The sequence below is a fragment of the Odocoileus virginianus genome, unplaced genomic scaffold (assembly GCF_023699985.2).
Source record: "Odocoileus virginianus isolate 20LAN1187 ecotype Illinois unplaced genomic scaffold, Ovbor_1.2 Unplaced_Contig_9, whole genome shotgun sequence".
In the NCBI taxonomy this organism is placed as follows: Eukaryota; Metazoa; Chordata; class Mammalia; order Artiodactyla; family Cervidae; genus Odocoileus; species Odocoileus virginianus.
Genome location: NW_027224326.1, coordinates 1,775,961 through 1,788,177, shown reverse-complemented (window position 1 = coordinate 1,788,177; position 12,217 = coordinate 1,775,961). Strand labels below are relative to the sequence as shown.

At 39.0% G+C, this 12,217-nt stretch overlaps 1 protein-coding gene across 1 annotated transcript in view; it reads right to left on the bottom strand.

Annotated features, from left to right (window-relative positions):
• The window catches only part of ARHGEF4 (Rho guanine nucleotide exchange factor 4), a 335,116-nt gene that overhangs the window by 116,576 nt on the left and 206,323 nt on the right, over positions 1-12,217 (bottom strand). Inside the window, 1 exon segment of the mRNA XM_070463910.1 lies at positions 1,992-2,118. Within this exon segment, the coding sequence (XP_070320011.1) occupies positions 1,992-2,118 (127 nt within the window).

Here is a 12,217-nt window from a genome sequence, read left to right as displayed (position 1 = left end):
GAGAAGTGTCCTTGGCATGGCTATGCTGTGAGACTTGTTAGTGAGGCTTTTAAAAACTCTTATTCTGCAATAAATTCATCTGCTAATTAATTCAAATGAGGCCCCAAAATAATAGGAATATGATTATTAAGCATGAATTTGTAAGAATGTTCTAATTTCAAGAGCCAAAATGAGGATTATCCCAGGAAAAATGCTATGCTTACCTGTTACTGTCCCCTCCATAAGCCTCTAAACTGTTCCAAGACTTAATGAAGAATTTATGTTAGAATTATCTTTTTCTTTGAAAGGATTCTTTCAGCAGCTGTCAAATCAATTTTCATGCTTACAGTGAATTTGAGATTATAACCTTATCCGGGGAAGAATAAAAGTCCACTGCACAATGCAGCATAAGCACAGACATTTGGTAATGGAAAACAATCATGGTAGCTAAACTGAGTAGCCAGCTCCTGCAGGACCAGCACCCAGTATGCACTTAGTCAGATTCAGAGGTCAGGTCTCATGTCTGCATCAGAGCTGACTCATCAGCACAGCATAGAACATGCTCTAACGATCAGGAGTCACTCACTACTCTGCCACATCATCTTTTGCTAATCTCACTGACTTTCTACAGGTCTTTAGCTCCAATAGGATCAAACTACAGACATCCTTGAATACCTGCCCTGTCCCCATCTCCAAGTCTAGAAAAGTACATGTTTGATATGTATAGCCATATTGTTTTTCCAAAACTTTCTAAGGCTTTTACTCTTATTTATCCTTTTTAAGCACCATATTTAGGCTTCCCAGGTGGCACTAGTGGGTAAAGAACCTGCCTGCCAATGCAGGAGACATAAGAGATGCAGGTTTGATCCCTGGGTCAGGAAGATACCCTGGAGGAGGGCATGGCAACCCACTCCAGTATCCTTGCCTGGAGAACCCCATGAACAGAGGAGTCTGGCAGGTTATAGTCCATAGGGTCACATAGAGTCGGACATGACTGAAGCAACTTAGCACGCACGTACCATATTTGGCCTCTTCCTTCAGTCAGCTGGATGCCTCTAAACCATAAGGTTGGCATCTAATGTAATCTGTACCTGAGATCTAATATCTGTCCTTGTACTCAGAGCTTTGAGCATTTTCATCATGTCCAGCTGTTCCTGGGTTCAGTTCAGGAATGGTGGTGGCTGTACATGAAGAGGCTGCATCCCAGCTCTCAGTTCAATTCAGTTCAGTTGCTCAGTCATGTCTGACTCTTTGCAACCCCATGGACTGCAGCACATGAGGCCTCCCTGTCCATCACCAACTCCTGGCTCTCGCTGGGGCCCAGTTTCCTACTGGCACAAAAATCAGCCCTTTTATGGACAAATATATGATATGATGATATGATGCTTTTGCCAGTTTTGGGGAATGGGCAGTTGGTAAAGAATCTGCCTACAATGTAGGAGACCTGGGTTCAATTCCTGGGTTGGGAAGATCCCCTGGAGAAGGGCATGGCAACCCACTCCAGTATTCTTGCCTGGAGAATTCCATGGACAGAGGAGCCTGGCAAGCTACAGTCCATGGGGTTGCAAAGAGTTGGACATGACCGAGCAACTTTCACTTCACTTGGGAAAGGGACTCAGAAAGACTGCCATAAAACTCAAGACTCTTGTCCCCGAGAAGGAGAAATAGCCAAGCCTTGTCAGTGGATTAGATAACTCTGTCTGTAATTATTTCTTCTGTAAGTTATACTCTATTTTAAGTGTCAAGGGAGGTCAGTAGTTCTGCTCAAAATAAATGAATGGAGCCAGGTCTAGGAATTCAATAATGGAATCTCCCTCAAGCCAAGAATTCCTTTATCTGGGTACTAGGGACTTCTTCCTAATTGAAAGTTTTAAAGACAGTGATCTATTTCTCACACTCAAGTTACTTTTGCCAGACAAGTAAATGCAGCTGTCAACAACATGATCTCATGTCTTGTTCTTTTTGTCAGGACAATGGAGTGTGAAAAAAAAATAGAGAGTCATGTAACTCACCAATGTCAGGTGTGGGCTCTGGCCAGCTCATGTGGTTCAATCCTGTTGGGACACTCTGCGAGAATGGATGGCTTCTTCCAGGGAGATTCAAAGACTCTGGAGAGGCAATGATCATCTTCCTCCAACACTGGGAGAAAAGGAAAAGAGGCAGAGAGTAAATGAAGAAAAGAGATAACATGCTGTCATTGCCACATTCTGATTTTCCTAATTGCCCAGGACTTTGCTGTGAGCAGAGCAAGCAGCCAAAATGCACACAGCTCCGGGACATGCCATTCACTTCAAAATCCATGAAAAAAGAAAAGTTTCTCTTGGAATCAGTAGTCTGCAATCTGTACAGCCATATGTGGCAACCATGGCAGAATAGGTTGTCATTCAACAATGTGAAATGAGGACTGTCAGCAGGTCTCCAAACCCCAAATTATACCAGCTGGTCAGCCCACACTGCCTGACATTTCTCCAAAGCAAGACATTGTTTTAGCTATATTCTTGCAGGGGTGCTTAATTAAAATGCAACCCATGAAGTCTCTGACACCTCAAATCTCTACCCTTCAGACAGTAAAGACCAGTGTTGCATGGGGGCTTGGTAGGGCAAGAATATTGTCCCTTTCTTTATCATTCCATTATCCAGGAATAAACCTGGCCCCTCCAGATTTTGTCTACTTTATAAAGTTATCAAATTTATTTAAAATTTTAGTATTAATCAAATAAATATTCCATTTTCTTTTGTATTCCACACAAAGTAAGCAAACAGTGCTTAGAAAATTCTCTTAGTGACTTATGGAAACAAATATAGAAACAAGGATTAGGGAGTATGATACTTCATTCCATCTCCTCATTTTGAATGCAACTAAAAACCTTGGGAGGACGTATAAGTCAGCTTCCCAAGGGCTATAAATAAATAATAGTGCATGGTTTGGAGTACAAAGCCAGTATTTGAAACTATGTTAATCCTGGTGTGAGTTACCTTTTTTTGTTTGTGGTTCTTGACCTCAAAAGCAGCTTAAGACTGAGTATGGACCAAACAAAAGCAGTTTAAGACTGAGTATGGACCAAACGTACTCCAAAACGTCTTCTCTAGTCTGAAGAAAGGGGAAAAAGACCCTGAGGATATGAATAAATGGGCGAATCCTCTATGTTATCATTTACTTCCACCCTAGACTCCCAGGAAATCCTGTTACATCAGCATGTATCGCAGTGATGGCCAGGAAGGCCCCTAAAACTCTGAGGAAGGGGATTCTTTATGACCAGGAGAAATGTAGCCCCAAAAGCATGTGGGAAGAAGCCCTATTCCTTTTCTCCCTCTCTGTCCTCCTGCCACTTGGCTCCAGAGGCCGACATAGTTACAGGAAGCATAAGGCAGAGTGGGAAAATGAAAGCCTAGCTTTATAGCAAAAAGCTTAGGCAAAGGGGGACTCCTGGAAGCCAAGACATGTCTGGAAGTATACAGAAAGGAAAAATATCAAGAAAATGATACCATAAAATTATTTATGAACTCCTGGACTTACTGTCAAACTGTGCTTGTATGGATCTAACTATGGATGGAGGTTCATGACATTGTACAGGAGACAGGGATCAAGACCATCCCCATGGAAAAGAAATGCAAAAAGGCAAAATGGCTGTCTGAGGAGGCCTTACAAATAGCTGTGAAACGAAGAGAAGCTAAAAGCAAAGGAGAAAAGGAAAGATATTCCCATTTGAATGCAGAGTTCCAAAGAATAACAAGGAGAGATAAGAAAGCCTTCCTCAGCGATCAATGCAGAAGAAATAGAGGAAAACAACAGAATGGGAAAGACTAGAGATCTCTTCAAGAAAATTAGAGATAACAAGGGAACATTTCATGCAAAAATGGGCTCAATAAAGGACAGAAATGGTATGGGCCTAACAGAAGCAGAAGATATTAAGAAGAGGTGACAAGAATACACAGAAGAACTGTACAAAAAAGATCTTCATGACCCAGATAATCACAATGGTATGATCACTCACCTAGAGCCAGACATCCTGGAATGTGAAGTCAAGTGGGCCTTAGAAAGCATCACTACAAACAAAGTTAGTGGATGTGATAGAATTCCAGTTGAGCTATTTCAAATCCTGAAAGATGATGCTGTGAAAGTGCTGCACTCAATATGCCAGCAAATTTGGAAAACTCAGAGTGGCCACAGGACTCTGTGGCCGTTTTCATTCCAATTCCTATTCCAATTCCAATTCCATTTTCATTCCAATCCCTAAGAAAGGCAATCCCAAAGAATGCTCAAACTACCACACAATTGCACTCATCTCACACTCTAGTAAAGTAATGCTCAAAATTTTCCAAGCCAGGCTTCAGCAATATGTGAACCAAGAACTTCCAGATGTTCAAGCTGGTTTTAGAAAAGGCAGAGGAACCAGAGATCAAATTGCCAATATCCGCTGGGTCATTGAAAAAGCAAGAGAGTTCCAGAAAAACATCTATTTATGTTTTATTGACTATGCCAAAGCCTTCGACTGTGTGGATCACAATAAATTGTGGAAAATTCTGAAAGAGATGGGAACACCAGACCACCTGACCTGCCTCTTGAGAAACCTATATGCAGGTTAAGAAGCAACAGTTAGAACTGGACATGGAACAACAGACTGGTTCTAAATAGGAAAAGGAGTACATCAAGGCTATATATTGTCACTGTGCTTATTTAACTTATATGCAGAGTACATCATGAGAAATGCTGGGTTGGAAGAAGCACAAGCTGGAATCAAGATTGCCGGGAGAAATATCAATAACCTCAGATATGCACATGACACCACCCTTATGGCAGAGAGTGAAGAGGAACTAAAAAGCCTCTTGATGAAAGTGAAAGAGGAGAGTGAAAAGGTTGGCTTAAAGCTTAACATTCAGAAAACTAAGATCATGGCATCTGGTCCCATCACCTTATGGGAAATAGATGGGGAGACAGTGGAAACAGCATCAGACTTTATTTTTTGGGGCTCCAAAATCACTGCAGATGGTGACTGCAGCCACGAAATTAAAAGATGCTTACTCCTTGGAAGGTCAGTTATGACCAACCTAGATAGCATATTAAAAGCAGAGACATTACTTTGCCAACAAAGGTCCATCTGGTCAAGGCTATGGTTTTTCCAGTGGTCATGTATGGATGTGAGAGTTGGACTGTGAAGAAAGCTGAGCACTGAAGAATTGATGCTTTTGAACTGTGGTGTTGGAGAAGACTCTTGAGAGTCCCTTGGACTGCAAGGAGATCCAAGCAGTCCATCCTGAAGGAGATCAGTCCTGGGTGTTCATTGGAAGGACTGATGCTGAAGCTGAAACTCCAATACTTTGGCCACCTCATGAGAAGAGTTGACTCATTGGAAAAGACCCTGATGCTGGGAGGGATTGGGGACAGGAGGAGAAGGGGATGACAGAGGATGAGATGGCTGGATGGCATCACCGACTCGATGGGCATGAGTTTGAGTAAACTCCGGGAGTTTGTGATGGACAGGGAGGCCTGGCGTGCTGCAATTCATGGGGTCGCAAAGAGTTGGACACGACTGAGCGACTGAACTGAACTGAACTGAACCCTAAACAGAATACTAAAATCACTGAGAACCAAAATTTGAGAACCAAATTATGGAGTAGACCATTTTTTAAGTCTCAGACTAGCCACAGTGTGATCCACATTATCAAAATAACACTGAAAACACCTTGAAAATTTTAACTGACATAAGAAATATAGCTCTTAAAGGCCAGTAAGAACTTCTACCCTAAAGTGGATCAGTTACCTGAAAAACTTAATTATTATTATTCATAGAAAGTAAGGCTCATAATGTAATATTCAAAATGTCTAAGATACAACCCAGAATTATTTGATACACAGAGAACTATGAAAATCTCAATAACTTATAAGGGAAACTCAATCAACAGATCCCAGCACCAAGAGGACACAGTGTTGGAATTATAAAAGATTTTAAAGAAGCTCATATAACTGTGCTCTAAGAAGTGCATGTGAACACTCTTGAAATGAATTGAAAATAATAGCACAAAAATAGATACAAAATAGAATACAATGGAAACATTAGATGTGAAAAAGACAATAGATAAAATTAAAATTTTACATGAGTGGACCTTGAGTGCATTATGCTAAGTGAAATAAGTGAGACAAGAAAGAAAAAGAATGTATGATCTTACTTGTATTGAATATGTGAAATCTTAAAAAAGAAGAGTCAAGCTAATAGAGACAAAATAGACTGGTGTACTTGCCAAAGGCAGGGAGTAGGTGGTAGGCAAACTGGATGAGGGAGCCAAAAGATACAAGCTTCCAGTTATAAAGTCATGTAAGGTGCAGCATGGCAAATACAGTTAATAGCAGTGTATTGTATAACAGACATAAAGGAAACAAATGGACAGTAATACAATAATAGCAGGAGACTTTAACACCTCACATCAATGGACACATCATCAAACAGAAAATCAGTAAGGAAACAGTGACATTAAATAACACATTAGGCCAATTGGACTTAATAGATATCTATAGGACATTCCATTCAAGAACACATGCTTTTCATATGCACATGGAATGTTCTCATGCTGGTCCACTAAACAAGTCTCAACACGTTTAGAGGACAGAAATTATACCAAGTATCTTTTCAGATCACAATGGTATGAAACTAGAAACCTATTATAGGAAGAAAAATGGAAAAAATGCAAATATGTAGAGACTAAACAACATGGTACTAAAACCCCAATAAGTCAACCAAGAAAAATTAAAGAGGAAATCAGAAATTACCCTGAGACAAATGAAAATTGAAAACACAACTTTCCAAAGTGTATGGGAAGCAGCAAAAGCTGTTCCCAAGAGGGAAGTTTATATCAATACAGCCTTACCTCAAGAAATAAGAGAAATCTCAAATAGATAACCAAGCCTACCATGTAAAGGAATTAGAAATATAAGAACAAACAAAACCCAAAGTCAGCAGAAGGATGGAAATAATAAAGATCAGAGTAGAGATTAAAAAAAAACAACCCATAATAGAAAAGACTAATGAAAGCAAGAGCTGGTTTTTTAAAAAGATAAACAAAATTGATAAGCCTTTAGCCAGGCTCATTAAGAAAAAGAGGGACTTCTCTAGTGGTCCAGTGGCTAAGACTCTGTGTTCCCAATGCAGGGAGTCTGGGTTCAATCCTTGGTCAGGGAACTAGGTCCTAGATGCTGCAACTAAAGATCCCATATGCCACAACTAAGACCTGGCACAATAAAAATAAATAGATAGATATTTAAAAAAAAAAGAGAGAGAGAGGATCCAAATACACTAACTTGAAAGAGGACAAGTTGCAACCAGTATCAGAGACATATGAACAAACATAAGAGAATACTGTGAACAGTTACATACCAACAAACTGGATAACCTAGAAGGAATGCATAAATTCCTAGAAACATATAATCTTCATAGATTGAGTCAGGAAGAAATGGATAATCTCAGCAGACTGACTATTTGTATTGAAACTGAATTGATAGTCAAGAACTCCCAACAAATGAAAGTCCAAAGCCAGAAGGCTTCACAGGGGAATTCTGTGTGTGTGTGCTTAGTCACTCAGTCATGTCCAACTCTTTGTGACCCTTTGGACTGTAGCCCCCAGGCTCCTCTATCCATGGGAATTTTCAGGCAAGAATACTAGACTATGTTGCCGTTCCTTCCTCCAAGGGATCTTCCCGACCCAGGGATTGAACTGGCACCCCTTGTGTCTCCTGCATTGCAGGCAGAATCTTTACTTGCAGAGCCATTGGGGAATTCTACCAAACATTTCAGTTCAGTTCAGTCGCTCAGTCATGTCCGACTCTGCGACCCCATGGACTGCAGCACGCCAGGCTTCCCTGTCCATCACCAACTCCCGGAGTTTACTCAAACTCATGTCCATTGAGTCAGTGATGCCATCCAACCATCTCATCCTCTGTTGTCCCCTTTTCCTCCTGCCTTCAATCTTTCCCAGCATCAGGGTCTTTTCAAATGAGTCAGCTCTTTGCATCAGGTGGCCAAAGTATTGGAGTTTCAGCTTCAACATCTATAGAGGATTTAATATCTATTCTCAAACTATTCTAAAATATTGAAAGGATAACACATTCCCAAACTCATTCTATGAGACCAGCATTACACTGAAAGCAAAACCAGACAAAGACACTATAAAAATCAGAAATTATAGACAAGCATCTCTGATAAACACAAATGGAAAAATCCTCAACAGAATATTAGCAAACTAAATTCAAAAGTACATAACAAAGGATCATATTGATACACCATGATCAAGTGGGATTTATCCTAGGGATGCAAGGATGATTCACTATCTACAAATCAACCAATGTTATACACCATGTTAACAAAATGAAGGATAAGGGAATTGATCAAGATGGCAGAGTAGGAGGAAGAGGAACTCATCTACCCCCACAAACACATCAAAAATACTTCTACATGTGCAACAATTACCATTGAAAACTAACTGGAAATTGGCAGAAAGCCTCCTGTACAATAGGGCTATAAGAAAAAACAAGATAAAGTATAAAAGTCACATGATCTCCCAATAGACGGAGAAAAAGCATTAGCAAAAATTCAGTATCCATTCATGATAAAAACTTATTAAAGTTGGTATAGAGGTAAATTTCTTGAGATAATAAAGGCCATTTATGACTAACACACCTAACATCATACTGAATGGGGAAAACCTGAAATCTTTTCCTTCAGGATAAAGAACAAGACAAGAATGCCCACTCTCACTATTTTTACTTAACACAGTATAGGAAGTCTTAGCCATAGCAAACAGATAAGGAAAAAAAGTACCAAAATTAGAAGGAAAGAAGTAAAACTGTCACTATTTGCAGATGACATGATATTACATATAGAAAACTTTAAAATCTCCATCAAAAAGCTTTTGAATAGATGAATTCAATAAAGATGCAGGATATAAGATTAATATACAGAAATTCACTGCTTTCCTATTATACCCTAATAATTAATTATGAAAAAGAGAAGCAAGAAAACACTACCGTTTACAATTGCATCAAAAGTATAAAATTTCCAAGAATAAATTTACTAGAGAGCATAAAGACATATATTTTGAAAACTATAAGACATTGATAAAAGAAATTGGAGATGATACTAATAAATGGAAAGGAAATATATAAAAAATGGAAATACACACACACACACACACACATATATGAACTGGAAGAAGTAATATTGTTAAAATATCTATACTACCCAAAGGAGTCTGAAGACTTAATGCAATGCCTATCAAAGTGCCCATAACATTTTTTACAGAAGAAAAACAAATAAATAATCCTAATTTGTATGGAACCACAAAGGTCCCCAAATAGACAAATCAATCTTGATAGAAAAGAACACAGTTGGAAGTATTATGCTGCCTGACTTCATACTAATCTTCAAAGCTACAGTAAAAAAAAAAAGCAGCATGGTATTGACAAAAACAGACATGTGGATCAATGAAATATCACATAGAGTCCACAAATAAACCCATGTACATATGGTCAATTAGTCTATGACAAAGGAGGTAAGAATATGCAATGGAGAAAAAGTCTCTTCAATAAGTAGTGCTGGGAAAACTGGACAGCTACATGTAAAAGAATGAAATCAGAACATTTCCTCACACCATATAAAGAATAAACTCAAAATGGATAAAGACCTATATATAAGAACAGAAAGTATAAAACTCCTAGAAGAAAATGTAGACAGTATACTCTTTGACATAGGCCTTAGCAAGCATAGGAAAGACTAGAGATCTCATCAAGAAAATTAGAGATATCAAAGGAACATTTCATGCAAAGATGGGCTCAATAAAGGACAGAAATGGTATGGACCTAACAGAAGCAGAAGATATTAAGCAGCTACAGCAAGAATGCACAGAACTATACAAGAAAGGTCTTCATGACCCAGATAACCATGATTGTGTGGTCACTCACCTAGAGCCAGACATCCTGGAGTGTGAAGTCAAGTGGGCCTTAGGAAGCATCACTACAAACAAAGCTAGTGGAGGTGATGGAATTCCAGCTTGAGCTATTTCAAATCCTAAAAGATGATGCTGTGAAAGTGCTGCACTCAATATGCCAGCAAATTTGGAAAACTCAGCAGTGGCCACAGGACTGGAAAAGACCAGTTTCATTCCAATCGCAAAGAAAGGCAATGCCAAAAAATGTTCAAACTACAGCACAACTGCACTCATCTCACCAATAGCAAAGTAATGCTCAAAATTCTCCAAGTGAGGCTTCAACAGTACGTGAACCAAGAACTTCAGAATGGATTCCAAGCTGGATTTAGAAAAGGCCGAGGAACCAGACATCAAATTGCCAACATGTTAGATCATAGAAAAAGAAAGAGAGTTCCAGAAAAAATCTATTCCTGCTTTATTGACTACCCCAAAGCCTTTGACTGTGTGGATCACAACAAACTGGAAAATTCTTAAAGAGATGGGAATACCAGACCACCTTATCTGTCTCCTGAGAAATCTGTATGCAGGTGAAGAAGCAACAGTTAGAACTAGACTTGGAACAATGGACTGGTTCCAAATCAGGAAAGGAGTACGTCAAAGCTGGCATCACCAACTTGATGGATATGAATTTGAGCAAGCTCCAGGTAACAGTGATGGACAAGAAGCCTGGCATGCTGCAGTCCATGGGGTTGCAAAGAGTCAGACACGACTGAGTGACTGAACTGAAAATTTATATACATATATGATTTGTCTCCTCAGGCAAGAATTTGTGGGTGTGTGAATCCTCAGTCATGTCTGATTCTTTGTAACCTCATGGATGTAGTCCACTGGGCTCCTCTGTCCATGAAATTTTCCAGGCAAAAATACTAGAGTATGTTGTCATTTCCTACTTGAGAGGATCTTCCTGACCTAGAGATCAAATCTGCATCTCCTCTGTCTTCTGCATTGCAGATGGATACTTTACCCACAAACCATCAGGGAAGCCAAAATAAGCAAATGGAACCTCATCAAACTTAGAAGCTTTTGCACAGTGAAGGAAACTATCAATAAAATGAAAAGGCAACCTACTGAATGGGAGAAAATGCTTCCAAATGATATGCAGTTTATATAAGAAATATAAACATCTCATATAATTCTGTGTCAAAAAACTCCAAAACACTCAATTTAAAAAAGGGCAGAGGCAACATAATAAAAGCTATATATGACAAACCCACAGCAAGCATCACCCTCAATGGTGAAAAATTGAAAGCATTTCCCCTGAAATCAGGAACAAGACAAGGGTGCCCACTCTCACCACTACTATTCAACATAGTTTTGGAAGTGTTGGCCACAGCAATCAGGGCAGAAAAAGAAGTAAAAGGAATCCAGATAGGAAAAGAAGAAGTGAAACTCTCTCTGTTTGCAGATGACATGATCCTCTACATAGAAAACCCTAAAGACTCTACCAGAAAATTACTAGAGCTAATCAACGAATACAGTAAAGTTGCAGGATATAAAATTAACACACAGAAATCTCTGGCATTCCTATATACAAACAATGAGAAAACAGAAAGAGAAATTAAGGAAACAATAACATTCACCATTGCAATAAAAAGAATAAAATACTTAGGAGTATATCTACCTAAAGAAACAAAAGACCTATACATAGAAAACTATAAAACACTGATGAAAGAAATCAAAGAGGACACAAACAGATGGAGAAACATACCGTGTTCATGGATTGGAAGAATCAATATTGTCAAAATGGCTATACTACCCAAAGCAATCTATAGATTCAATGCAATCCCTATCAAACTACCAACGGTATTTTTCACAGAACTAGAACAAATAATTTCACAATTTGTATGGAAATACAAAAAACCTCGAATAGCCAAAGTAATCCTGAGAAAGAAGAATGGAACTGGAGGAATCAACCTGCCTGACTTCAGACTATACTACAAAGCCACAGTCATCAAGACAGTATGGTACTGGCACAAAGACAGAAATATAGATCAATGGAACAGAATAGAAAGCCCAGAGATAAATCCACGAACCTATGGTCATGTTATCTTTGACAAAGGAGGCAAGGATATACAATGGAAAAAAGATAACCTCTTTAACAAGTGGTGCTGGGAAAACTGGTCAACCACCTGTAAAAGAATGAAACTAGAACACTTTCTAACACCATACACAAAAATAAACTCAAAATGGATTAAAGATCTAAATGTAAGACCAGAAACTATAAAACTCCTAGAGGAGAACATAGGCAAAACACTCTCTGACA